General features: G+C 39.1%; 1 protein-coding gene across 1 annotated transcript in view; it reads left to right on the forward strand.

Moving 5' to 3' along the window:
* MCF2 (MCF.2 cell line derived transforming sequence) overlaps window positions 1-14,212 on the forward strand; it is a 102,315-nt gene that overhangs the window by 86,876 nt on the left and 1,227 nt on the right. Inside the window, 7 exon segments of the mRNA XM_028123827.2 lie at window positions 1,294-1,386; window positions 2,523-2,601; window positions 3,173-3,239; window positions 5,584-5,693; window positions 7,221-7,330; window positions 9,820-9,932; window positions 10,840-10,940. Of these exon segments, the coding sequence (XP_027979628.2) occupies window positions 1,294-1,386; window positions 2,523-2,601; window positions 3,173-3,239; window positions 5,584-5,693; window positions 7,221-7,330; window positions 9,820-9,932; window positions 10,840-10,940 (673 nt within the window).

Below are 14,212 nucleotides of genomic sequence, written 5' to 3' on the forward strand. Positions count from 1 at the left end.
ACTCTGTGAAGTAGGTATTCTTCCCATTTTATAGTTGAGAAAACCGTAGTTCCGAAAGGTTAAGCACTCTGCACCAGAACACAGAGCTCCTAATGGTCAGTGATGAAGTTCCAACCCAGGCCTCTCAGACTCCAGAGCCCCGCACACTATCCATCTTATGCTACCAAGAGAAAAGTATGTGTTGAAACGCAGTTGAAATAGAGATTGAACATGAGATTATTATTTATCTCAAATCCTGATGCTGGAGCAAAAGTAGGTTTAGCTAGAGCAGTTGAGTAGGAATATGAAGATATTTCTGGAGATTCTGGAAGTCACTGCTGATTACATTCAGGATAGGTGTCAGAGACTCTTGTATGTGTAGATCTCCTTTCATTTTTAAGCACAATCCCTTTTCTTTCCCTGGCTATGAGACCTCACTAGCAATACTGTTAATGCTTATCAGCTCTAGTTAGGGCCGTTTGGAGGGCTTGTAAGTGGGACAGAGAGTGAGATATTCCTTTAGGTAAATAGACTGGAATTGAACAAAAAGAGGAGGCAGAAGAGGACTAAAAGAGGATGTGTATATGAGGGAAGGAAATTGCTCAAAATGGAATTAACCAAGCTATTAGCAGCACAGGATGAAAGAAAATGGAAGAGTTTGTGCTCTGCACAGTCATATGGAGAAGAAAACTCGTGGTAAGGAAGGGATATTGCATATAAAAATTTCACTGGCTACAAGAAGATCTCACTCTCCTATGACAGATCATTTGTTTTCTAGAGAAGCTGAGAGGTTGGTAGAAATAGAGGGGAGCCTTGTGTACCCAGCTGGTTTTCCCCCACCCCATAAATTGGATGTTTGTCACTTATAAAACTTCTATAGAGATAAGTAATGATCTGTAGGATAAATTTATCTGACAAATGATTTTTAAAAGTAACCATTTAACTTAATTTTGGATGAGCTTTTTTATTGATGTTTAATTTTAGTCCTGTGTTTGACATGATAATTTGTTTTAATTGTGTGCAGTTAATTTATAGTGGGATTCAATCTTAGGGGGACTAGTTGGATGTTCAGATTTATGACATTTGTTTCGATCACTGGAATGGAGCATGTAGTCTCTGCTACAAGGGTATGGTTCAGTGAAAACATTTAAGTAGAGCTGTGATTGTATTTATCATTTCATATTCTTGAATATAAAGTGTGTATTTTGCTAAGTGAGAAATTCTGGTTCACTTAGAAGATGATGGGGGGTAGATTTAATGTAATTTCATATTCCAAGTAAAACGCTCATGAAAATTTTGACCAAAATATTACAGATGGATGAAGTTGGCATCACCGAATATGTAAAAGGTGATAACCGCAAGTTTGAAATCTGGTATGCTGGCAAGGAAGAAGTTTATATTGTCCAGGTTGGTCACTGAAATATTATTCTAGAAACCATAGAAACCATAACCTGTGTTAAGACACAAAAGTCTGAATTTGCAAACAAAAACAATGCTAGTTACGTTATTATAAAATCCTCATTCCTTTCATCTAGATCACTTAAAGATTATTTATTAATCTTTGTGAGGCAGTTACACAGTTTTCCAGTAGCACATGTTCTCTCTGACTTGAGAAGTGCCTCTGGGGCTGTCTAGGGCTTTGAGGTTTTACAACTACACCAGGATACTTATTGACTCTAGCTGATAGTCAAGAACATGGCTCCTCTGTCCCCATCAGGTTTCTAGAGTTACCGATTGAGAATGGTTCTGGGTTCCTCTTGTGCTTGGCATTCTGATGCGGGACACAGGATGGGACAGTTCACATTTGATCCTTGTCTCTAAAAAATATGCTTGAGACTGCACTTATCATGATGAAAAAAAAATATGCTTAAAGTCCTGGCCTGATGTGCTGTAAGGTCCAACCTGTTTCAGGGAAGGGGAGAGGAATGAGAAAATTTCAAGAGGATGATGTCATCTCAATAAGTATTTGTATCAGGACTTGTGACCGGCGAATGTGCTGTTACCCTGTTGAAAGTGCTCAGTGTTTTTTCTTTGTTTTAATTCTGTATTTGGTGATTAGGATCCATAGAAACACATTTTCTTGGCTTGATTTAGATATAAGACTTCTTGCTGTCCTTCTACAACCTTGTAAGTTATCAAGATTGCAGCAGATTGTCTTTTCAGAAACAGGAGAACTTGTTTTATTTTACCAAAATGAGACATAAAAAACATGTATCGTTTTAAAAGGACCCCGCCAATAAAATAAATAAAAAAAACAAAGGGACCCTCCTACAAAGGAAAAAGAAGTTAGATTATATTTCACTTTTTCTCTGAGCAGTATTTTTTAAGGGCAGTTTCGAAATGGTTTTGACTATTATTTCATCTAACCGATGGCTACTTTCTTGCTTCTTAGAAGTTTTAAGAAGCAAAATGGCAGAGTTTGAATATAGTGGTTTAGGATGTAGACCATGCTTGATATACATAGTGACGTTTGTTTCATTATAAAGGGTTCTTTTTCAAAGGAAACATGTCCTCCCCTCCCCCCCCCCTTTTAAAATCCTTAGGCTCCGAATGTAGACGTGAAGATGACGTGGTTAAAAGAAATAAGAAGCATTTTGCTGAAGCAACAGGAACTTATGACAGGTAATTTCAGAATAAGTACAGTGACAGCTCATTGACTTAGCTTTTGCGATAATTGGTGCAGGGAATGGGGCTGATATTTACTTTAGACTATAACGAAAGGGTTTGTTAAACTAATTAGAAGAGGATCAAGATTCAAGGGGTTGTTTAAACTATTTTGGAAATTGAACTTTACACTACAAAGGGAACCCTGGTGCTTGAGAAGCAGTTGCAAAATAATACAGCAAACAAACTGTGTTAAATTAATTCTAAGCCCTTCTTATGAGTCGACTGTACCAAGGACCTCAAGGAATCAGTAGTGCTTGGTAGTGTTGGCATGGTGATGGTTATAGTTATAAGCCTGAATTTCTTGATAAAATATTACACAGTTCAGTCCTTTTCCATACTTGAAATCCAGACTGCCCTTTCCTCTGGTTATTTCAAGCCTGCAAAGGTTAACTCTAACAGGAATGGTGTGTATGTGTGTATGTGTGTGTGTGTGCATGCACTTGCACATGTGAAGGACATTGGTTTCCAAGGAAGAAGTGTGGCTTCTCAATGATGATGCTTCCAGAAGCTTTGTTTTCTTTCACAGTTAAAAAACGAAAGCAACGTAATCCATTAACAGAACAGGATCAGCTTTCTTCTCAGCGGAATGATGAGTAAGTGATTATTCTTTAAGAAATATCACTCCTGCAATCTTCTGTTTTCCGTATGTACAGGAGTCAACGTCATTATCAAGTAGTGCGGACACAGACTGCCCTCCCTTTTAGCAGTAACTCATCAGGTTCCTTAAATGCATCATCTTCTCAGCTCTGTCGTATACTTGGAGCCTGATAGTCCTTAATCGTTTTCCCATTGTTCCCCTTGATGTTAAAAATATTACGGGAGTTTGGGCTAATTTTTAAACATGATCACAAATGCTTTGTTCTCAGTATAGCCTGGGGGGAGGGGCGTGTAGGTGAAACGTGGCTGCACTCAAGGTTTTCTCTTCAAAATATTTTTGGTCACCTCCCATCTGACTGGAGAAAGAGAGTGGTACGAGTGATGAAGGACTGGCAGTCACTGCTGGCCCCACAGCTCCACTGTCCCTAGATGGAGACCGCTGGCTGGCAGCTTGGCCTCTCTTTCTATGTGGTCAGAGAGAAGGTATGGATCCTGGGAGGGCACTGTGCCTGCATACAACCGTGAAATCTTTGAGGAAGGTAGCGGGCCTGAATGATAGCACTGCTGCTGGTCTAGAGATGTCTTCCTATTCTGCCTCTAGGAACCCTAAAAGACGCAGTTGCCCATAGATCATGTGCATATGTGCAGAAAGAATCCCCACACTGATTCCAAAGCCTTTGCACAGAAATTCACCGTGCAGCATCTGCATGATATAGGGATCATTGATCATGACCCCGAGATCATGACCTGAGTCAAAATCAAGAGTCGGAAGCTTAAACAACTGAGCCACCAGGTGACCCCCAAAATACTCTTAAAAAATTAAAATAAAGGGGTGCCTGGGTGGCTCAGTCAGTTAAGTGTCTGCCTTTGGCTCAGGTCATGATCCCGGGCTCCTGGGATTGAGCCCTGAGTTGGGCTCCCTGCTCAGCGGGGAGTCTCCTTCTCCCTCTCCCTCTGCCCCTACCCCCAGCTTGTGCTCTCTCTCTCACTCTTTCTCTCTCTCTCAAATAAATAAATAAAATCTTTAAAAATTTTAAAATAAAATAAAAATACTCTTCTTCTCTTTGTTGCATATTATCTTTCAGAGGTAGCTAAAAATCAGGATCAAAGTGTGCTGGTCCCATCTGGGGCTTTAGAAAAATCATTTAAAAGTCACAGTGGAAGTCTTTATCTTCCAGAGTCACAATACTCAATCTTCTGTCATAGATTATGGAAGGAAAATCTTTAGATTTCATATAGTAATTGACTTTACAGTAGGTGATACAGCCCAACAGTATTAATCAGATTAAGGTTTCAGTGACATTTATATACACCTTACCTAATTCACTGAGGTTAAAAGATCATACAGCAAGCAACAGGGATTTTTTTTTTTTATAGCTTTCTGATTTTCCCTTCAAGAACCTTCTCTGCTCTATTCAGTCCATATAGCTCAGATGACCAATCAGACTATTATCTTCTCCTAGTTCAGGGATGGACGTGTAGTCCGACTTAGGCTGTGATGGGCATCGCCACAACTTTTATCGGAGCTATCAGGAAGGAGGTTTTGTTCTTTGAAATGAAAAGTTCTATTAAGCCTCTGAGCTTAGGGCCATTTCTCCTTCCACATGTGACTGGGGGAACAGGGAAGCAGGGTTGAGAACCTACAGAGAGGAAAAGCAATGCTGAACCAAATTCCTGATGACATTACTTAAGCACCTGGATCCGTATGTGTTCAGCATTAATCCTTAGACATTCAGTTACATGAACCAATACATTCCTCTTTTTATGGGATTTTTTTGTTTACATTTTTCCAACTGTATTGAATTATAGTTGACACTTAAAACATGTATATCTTTAAAGAGTAAAACTTGATTTGATATACATATGCATTATGAATAATTAAGCCCAACCATCCTGTGTGTGTGTGTGTGTGTGTGTGTGTGTGTGTGTGGTGAGACCACTTAAGATCTACCTCTTAAAAAAAAATAAAAGCAAAGGCTAACAACAATAAACAATAGAATAATTAATAAAAAAAGATCTACCCCTTAGCAAATTTCAGGTATATAATACAACACACAACAGGAATTTTAAACAATATACCTGCCGTGGGTCCAGAAGGCATTTTTTCCTCGCATATTAAAGAGAGACCTTGCTGGCTTGGAGCCTAAAATGTAAACTTTTGTTATATTGTGAACTGTCATTCTACAGACTTAAATTAAGGGGGGAAATCAGCTGTGTTTGAATGATTCTCAGAGCATGTTCCTAACATACGGTATCAGTGGGAAAAAATACCATTTTTAATGTCTTGTTATTCTTAAACTGGATAAAAGCTCACTTATTTTTACACATTTACTATTTCAGAAGGCAGCACGGATCTTTTCTGGGTGCCGAGGAAACCGAGCCGGAACCCAGTGGCGCTCTGGTGGAAGTCCGGGAGGCAGGTGCATCGGTCCCAGCTGAAGCTAACACAGGTATGCGTAATCTCCCCAGGGAGGCGAGGCTCATGGCTGTGCACGTTGTTTTCTGCCATTGTTAGCTCTGGAAATCTACCTCTCTCTTACCTTTGTATAAAGAAACCAGAGCGAAGCCATTTTTATAAGGCTCTTTTGTTTTCCACATGCAAGATACTCTGGTGGGCACTACAGGCGGCGGGTGGGGGGTGGTTGATCAGTAGTGTCGGCATCACGTGGGGACTTGTAAGGAAGGCAGATTTTCTGGGTCGGCCCCAGACCTGAGACAGAAACTCTGGGAGTGGGGCCCCGCCATTTGTGATTTCACACATTTTCCATGTGGTTCTTTCTGATGCATGGTCATGTGTGGGGGAACCCCTGCTGTATAGTGCAGAGATGAACAAGACACATACACCATAGCTGTCATGAATAGAGAAGAGTCATTTACAGCTGGAATATTTATTTTTCTTTTGCTCCTTATCTCATTTAAGCTGATTTCAAACAAGGTGTTTAATTCAACAAATAGAACACAGCCCAGGTGCTGGGAATTGTGCAGCGCTTTGGGCATACAGTCTAATTAAGAGACACTCAGCTGCCATCCCTACGAAGCCAGGAGGGGAGAAAGAGAATTCAGCAAGCAATTAAAATTAAATGTGATCAGTGTTATAACAGAGACAGGATCACCTGCACAACCCTGGGGTCAACAGCATAGACTTTCCTAGAGAAATGCTTACCGGAAATGCTCAACAGATGCCTGATACTCGATGCTCAGATATGGCGGTCCTGAGTCTGGAGGGGTTCTCTACTCATTGAAGAGAAACAAGTAATGACAATCTTGGTCGACTGAAAGCCACTGCCCTTGGGTCATCTGTGTGGCGGCCCCCTGAGCTGTCAGCAGAGAGCCTGGTACCAATACCTTCATTTGACAGATGAGGAAACCAAATCAGAAAAAGTTGACATGACTTTTCCAAGGCAACATGAATGGTTTAGTATGGCCAAGATGAGATTCTGTTAATTCTCTGCCTATGTTAGGTTGCTTAATCTGTGTCAATTCAATGTATTGTATGAATTAAGTACCTCTTACACAGAAGGCTCTTAGAGAAGATACAATGCATAACGCATGGTCTCTGCCTAATAAGAGAGATAAGACAAGTTAAAAATAATAATATTACTAGGTAGGATGTTCTAAGTGCTATTTGAGTAGGACCGATAAAAATGCCCTAGAAAAATTTGGGAAAAGGGATTATTTTCTGTAAGAAACGGTAAATATTCTCTGGAATATTGTTTAACTTATTATTTTTGATAACTCCCACCAACTCCAACTTGAAACCATCCCAAAAAGTAAAAGGAGTATATGACATTCCAGGCCCTTTCTGAAATTTCAGAAATTCTAAAATAGTACAGGCTAATCAGAGGTTTTATTATATAAAGATAATATTCTTGGACCATTGAAGGTGACAGCCTTGATTATTATAGTTAGTTTTACTTCTCTCCCTGTGTTGGACCAGCATCATTAAGTAACTGCCCCCTTCCACATTTTTCTTATAGTTTGGACCCAGGTGTCCTCACCTGCAGAAATCTCTGAAGACCCCGAGGAATGGTCAAGCAACTATTTCTACACTTCTTACGATGACAATGAAGAAGAAAGGCCCCTAATGGTCAGTGATGACATATTCAAATAAAGAAATAAAAACTCTCAGGGCAGTATTACTGATGCAATAGACAGGCATTTGGGGGCAATCTTCTGTCCATGTCCTCGAGGTCATTTAGGTAGATTTCATCGCCAAAACATTCGAAACCAGTCTTACCACGAACACTCAGTAGTAAGCACTTCTGTCTGCAAGAGCACGTGGCGCTCCTCCTGAAGTTGATGAGACAAATTGTCCATCATTCCAGTCTCTGTATATCGACCACTTTTATCTTTAGCTGAACTTGACCACTGTGTTTTCAATCTAAGCATAGGAGATAAAATCAGAACGAAGGAGAGTCAGATATACTTTAAAAATCAGCTTAGATGCCAGATTGGCAAATCTAGGGAATAAATTTGACACGTATGAAACTACCTGAGAACATCTGGGGAATATATTTTCGTGGGCTGCTAAAATACGTGTTAGGGATACCAAATCGGCCTAACAGAGCAAGGGAGCACCCCATAAAACTAAAGGAGTTTGCTTTAGAGTAAAGGTAACTGATAGAAGAAATAGTGTGCAGTGTGGTTAGGATCCTAGTAGATTTTTGTGGGGGGCGGTTAGGACCGTTTAGGGTATACCTACAATTTCCTGAAGTCAGCAGCTCGGAGGGTGGGATGCTGCTTTGTAGCAGACTGCTCCTTGGTGCCCATCAGAGGAACACATTCAGTTTGGCAGCTCTAATGTTGGCGTAAGGGAGTAATGGCTTGGGGAGTGGCAAAGCTGCGTAGTAGCATTGACTCTGGAATGCTTTCTTTAAAAAAGTAACAGAATACTCTTTCTCTCTTTTTTTAATATTTATTTATTTATTTGAGAGAGAGAATGAGATAGAGCAGGAGAGGGGGGAGGGTCAGAGGGAGAAGCAGACTCCCTGCTCAGCAGGGAGCCTGATGCGGGACTCGATCCCGGGACTCCAGGATCATGACCTGAGCTGAAGGCAGTCGCTTAACCAACTGAGCCACCAAGGCACCCAGAATACTCTTTTTCTTAATAATACAGTGAGCGTAATATGTACGTGTAGGGTAGTTTCCCTCATGAATTCTGTCTGAAGATGGGAGAGGCACTTGTTCAGATGCAAGCAGAAAATCAGAGGAAACCAGTTTGGGTTTAAATGTTTTCTGCCAGGTCTTGAGTCAGCATGTTCCCAGCTCGGGTGTCAGAAAATAAAGCAAATATGCAGAGTTGATGACTACTTTAATCCTCGGGGATGGGAATGTAGAAAACCCCATAAGCTCTCTCTTCTCGCCGTCACTCCCTGACTTGTGCTACTAAAGAAAACATACAAAAGAGCAATACAGTGCATTCTAGATCCTACCACCTATACCACGCCTCCCCCCAATATCCCCAAAGCCAAAAAGCAAAACAAGTTGGAATGAGATGCTCTCTTAGCCTCACTTTATCAAGGCAAAAACTAAGAAAGAATGGGTGCTGCCTTCCTTGGAGAGGCCTGTGTCAGAGATGGCTCCTAATTCGATGAAGCTATTCTATGAAATGGCAGGTAGCTCTTCCCTGCCTGCTCCTCAGCCCATTTGATAAAAGTACTTCTCAAAAGATGTTTAAGCCCAGGTGATGTGGATATTGTTTTCAGGTTAACTCCTTTGCATGTGCACAGAATCAACGCCACATAATTCCTTCATTTAAAAGATTTTTAGCCATGGTACTCCTTTTAAATTCACGTATTCAATGTGTAAGATATTGTGCTAGAAAAATCCTCATCTCAGAATACTTTTGGACTTGGGGCACCTGGCTGGCTCAGTCGGGGGAGCGTGCGACCCTTGATCTCAGGGTTGTGAGTTTGAGCCCCACTGGGTGTAGAGATGTCTTAAAAATAAAATATTTTAAAAAAGAGTATTTTTGGACTTTAAAATTATTTCTTCTCTGTCTACTTTGTAACGAAGTGCAATCAGTGTGTCTTGGGTAATTTAGCTTAGTAATAAATCAAGTTCAAATTATAGCTGCCAAAAGATTAAGGCCAAGTAAAGCACAACAGTATGGTTTAATATGCTTTTATTGCACCCAGAGTTTTCATGCTTATTATTTTTACCTGTGCAAAATGATACAAATCCCAGAAATCCTTTTGAGGGCATTAGTGGGTCTTTGTTCAGGGCCGCTGCCTTTAATATGTGCCTAGATAAATTTTCCATGGGTGTAGTTTACAAATAACAGTACTTAAAAATTATTTTTATGCTGGGCTTTTTCTGAGTTTATGCTTATAATTCATATCAGTTAAATTAGTCATGCTCTTATTTTTTGTGTAATTCTCTTTTTGCGAATAAAAATGAATTCTTCAGGTTAAACACATGTTCTGCTCCGTGTTTGCTCATTCCTCCCTAAGCTGCTGTAACCACCCCTATTACCACTGAAGTAAAGAGTGCATTCTTTATGTCACAGAGCATGCAGTTAATGCAAGCTGTTTTACAAGCAAATTTGTAATGTAATTTCTCGAAACAACCTTCCAGTCTCCAGGCAAATACAAAGCCCTAGCAGATTGTAGGAAGAGGGACCCAGAAGACCTCCTGATTAGAAATGGAGATGTCATTCAGTTTCTCCATGAAGATGCTGCAGGTCAATGGTAGGTGTGTTCTCAGTGCTTATGATGACCTCGGCCGGGGGCACACGGATATCTAATCAGATGTTCTGCTTTACTTGTATCTTTGTTATACAGTCTCAAGAAGCAGAAATATCACATTTCTTATCAGTGTTTCATTTTCATTGCTTCAGCTATGCCTATATAGCTCACTGAAAGGAATGTTAACCTTTGGTGAGTGAAAAATGCTTTGAAAGAATGAAATGCTACGGGTCTGCATGCTCTTTTGTGGTTTACCTTTGGCTCAGACATTTCAGCTGATAGATCTGGCTTTGTAATGGCTACAGATCATACTACATTTGGTCATTTAAGTCATTCATTAATTCATCACATTTTTAATGAATGCTCACTATTACCAGGAACCCTGCTTTGCTACTCTACAACATAGCCACCCTTCTCTTTATCAATTCAAATATTGACTTTTTAGTCTTACCATTCTATTCTGATGCATTCGACTTCATATGGCACCAGTTGCAAAGATGGTTCTGCCAAATATACTGTGTAATTATAATGAACCCAGAGCAGGAAGGAAATACTGTTTGGAAGAGGACTGAATGAAGCTTCCATAAATCTTTTGGAACTTTTATGTGAAATAGTTCTGTCTCCATTGTGTCAATAACTTTAACTGAAATGCTACATTGACTGTGTACTTTGACCCTAAAGGTGGAAGAGTACACACAAGGGTGAAAAGTAATGACGGATCATTAAAGTAATAACCATTTTTGCTAATAACCTAAGTCCTTTGTAGGTTACTCAAAGGACTCAAGCACAATGTCATGAAAGTCGTTGAATACATGCAATAGCTTTGTGAAAATTTGAACTGCAATGCGATGTATTTGTTTTTTATTACTGTATATTACCATTGTTGGCTACTAATTCATTTATTATTTAGGTTGGTGAAAAATCTAAACAGCAGAAAAGAAGGTCTGATTCCAGGAAACACTGCGCAGATTTTAATCGGTGACTATAGGTTTCGGAATGCCAAAGTTACAGGTATAATATGAGCAGACTGTATACTATTTGTTTGAAGGCTAAAATTTTTAAAGCTCCACCAAGGATGCAGTTGACATAGGGTAAGAACCTCTCTGCACTTAGAAACAGAGCTGCAAACCTGTTATGTTTGCTAGGATTTAATATTTTCCTTTAACGGTTTTAAATTAATGAAGAAAGATTTTTAAAACATGTTAAACTTTTCCCTGCAAGGTTGATAGGTATGGAAGAGAGTTTCAGATACTGTGGTGTCTTGTAAGAGATCCTTCAGAACTAAATACTGATGATATGCTTTTAAGGTACCAGCCTTAATGTCTAAGAGTGTTTTACCAGTGTGTTTTCACCTAGTTCTAAGAGCACATTATTTCCTTATGGTGGCTTTCAGCTACGCGCACACACACACACACACCCGTGTCTATGTCCAAGGCTTAATGTATGAAGGTAGTATGAAGCAATGAGTGCTAATCTGATATTTCTTTCTATTAACCAAACCCTTAATACATAAAATTTCTGGATTTTGAAATAAGCCCCAGTATTCTTGTATATTTTCCCCCTAAGTAATACTGAGCTATCTATAAAGAGGTATCACAAAAAAAGAAAACAGACTTTTTTGTGAACAAGGTTATTATCATATGCACATATTTCCTTTGAATTCCTGGTTTGGGACTTGTATTAGAAGTCTGGGTGATGGTACACTGGGTTGAAATGAATCTAATATACCGGGAGTAACTTTTTTGGTTCTGAATATCATTTATGACATGAAACAAAATCTACAAGTGACAGGGCTAAATATAAATATCTGGACACATGGGAGCCCCACAATTAGGGTCACTTCTTATTTGTTTTTTTTTTTTTAGGTAGTCTAAATCTGGATCACCTTTTAAAGTTTTTCTGTACCAGTGTTGAATTATTATTATTATTTTTTAAGTAAGCTCCATGCCCAGCATGGAGCCCAATGTGGGGCTTGAACTCATGACCCTGAGATCAAGACCTGAGCTAAGGGTTGGACACTTTACCGACTGAGCCACCCAGGCGCCCAGGTGTTGAATTATTTAGATATTTATTGAATTGCTGAATTATTTAGATAATTAGTAATCAGAAGAGTCTGACATATCTGAACTAATTGACATTTACTTAAAACATACACCCAACAACTGCAGAATACAGCATTACTTTTAAGTATGCATGGAACAGTCACCAAGATAGATCATATGCTGGGTCATTAAAATAAGTCTCAATACATTTCGGAAGAGTGCAATCATATAAAGTCTTAAAAAGCATTATAGTAGAAATTGATATCTAGGGGCACCTGGCTGGCTTAGTCGGTAGAGCATGTGCCTCTTGATCTCAGGGTCGTGAGTTCAAGCCCCACGTTGGGTGCAAAGCCTACTTAAAAAAAAAGAAAGAAATTGATATCTGTAGCTGTCTGGATATTAAATGACATACCTCCAAAGAACACATGGGACCAAAAAGAAAGCATAAGAGAAACTCAAATTATTTCAAATTGGATGTTTAAATACTTGCATCACACACTTAAAAATCAGTGTGATTCACCATATTAACATAACATAGGGGGAAATTATGTCATTATTTCAATAGATGCAAAAAAAAGCTTGACAAAACTCCATACTCCTCCATGATAAAAACTCTCACCAGATGAGGAATAAAGGGAATTTCCTCAATCTGATGATGTACGCTCATGAAAAATCACAACTAACATCATACTTAATGGTGAAGTATTTGGAAGCTGTTGCCCTGAGATTGGGAACAAGCCAGGGATACTCACTCTCCCCATTTCCATTCTAGCCAGTGCCAATACCTCAGATAAAGAGAGAAAACAAAATGAAAAGAAGAGGCAGCGCTGTCATGCTGAGCAGATCATATATATGTACAAAACCATAAGGAATCTCTACACAAAAAGACCCTACTAGAAGTAATAAGTAAATTCTATAAGGCCATAGTATACATAATCATTATACAGAATAAATTGTGATTCTATATTCTTGCCACAGAGAACTGAAAAAAACTAATTTCAAAAAATTATACGATTTACATAAGTAATATAAACTGTAAAATAAGTAGGAATAAATCTGCCAGTAGATATTATCTAAGGCTTCTATACTGACAACCACAAATCACTGCTGAGATACATTTAACAGGACCTAATAAAGGGAGAGAGAAACCATGTTGAAGTATTGGAAATCTCAGTGTTGTTACGAAATCCATTGTCCCCAAGTCAACCTCTAGAGTCTATGCAGTCAAAATCTGAGCAGCCCCTTCTGGAAAAAAAAATGCAGGTTTATTCTAAAATGTATACAGAGAGGCAAAAAAATCCAGAACAGAAGAATCCCCCAAATCTGGAGTACTTACATACCTGATTTCAAGACTAACTGTAAGGCTACAGTAATGAATGCAGTGTGGTATGGGAGTTAGTATAGAAAAATAGATTCCTAAAATAGATCCACATATACATAATCGATGAATGTTCAATCAAGGTACCAAGTCAACTGGATAGGGAAAGGAAGGCTGTTTTAACAAATGGTGCTCCAGCAATTGGGTATCCATATGGTAAAAGAAATGAACCTTCATCCCTATATCTTACTCCATAAACGAAAAGTAATTTGAGTTGGATCTTAGACCTAAACATAAAACCTAGAGTCAAAGTTTCTAAAAGCACAGGACAATAACTTCATGACCTCGAGCAGTTAACAATTTCTTTTTTGTATTATACAAGGCGGAAAAAGCACTCACTGTAAAAAGAGAGTATCGGGCAAATAGGAAGAAATGTTCCACATGCTGAATTGAGCACTTTACTACTTTAAAAATTTATATCTGTTGGGGGGGCCTGGGTGGCTCAGTCGGTTAAACATCACCCTCTTGATTTCGGCTCAAGTCATGATCTCAGGGTTGTGAGATTGAGCCCTGCGTCGGACTCCACACTGGGCCTGGAGCCTGCTTCAGATTCTCTCTCTCTCTCTCTCCCTTCCCCCCTCCCCTCTCCTCTAAAAAAAAAAATGATATCTCTTAAAATAAGATAAAATCTAAGCTAGTAACACTATGAATGCTTTCAGAAGCCAAATGGTTGTAATGAATCACATTTTCCCCCAAATTTCACCGATTCCATTTTCTACATTGAAAAGCTAAGTTTGAAAGTAAACATGGCCAGCTTTCTGATAACTGCTTTATGCTTAGTTAAATCATTAATGAGGGAGAAGAAATACGTGAGTCACTTGAAGTATGTGTTCAAGAAGCTGTTTAAATTAACGTATGTAAAT

This window comes from Eumetopias jubatus, unplaced genomic scaffold (genome assembly GCF_037043125.1).
Source record: "Eumetopias jubatus isolate StellerSeaLion01/CBP00866 unplaced genomic scaffold, mEumJub1_p1.0 scaffold_11, whole genome shotgun sequence".
NCBI lineage: Eukaryota > Metazoa > Chordata > Mammalia > Carnivora > Otariidae > Eumetopias > Eumetopias jubatus.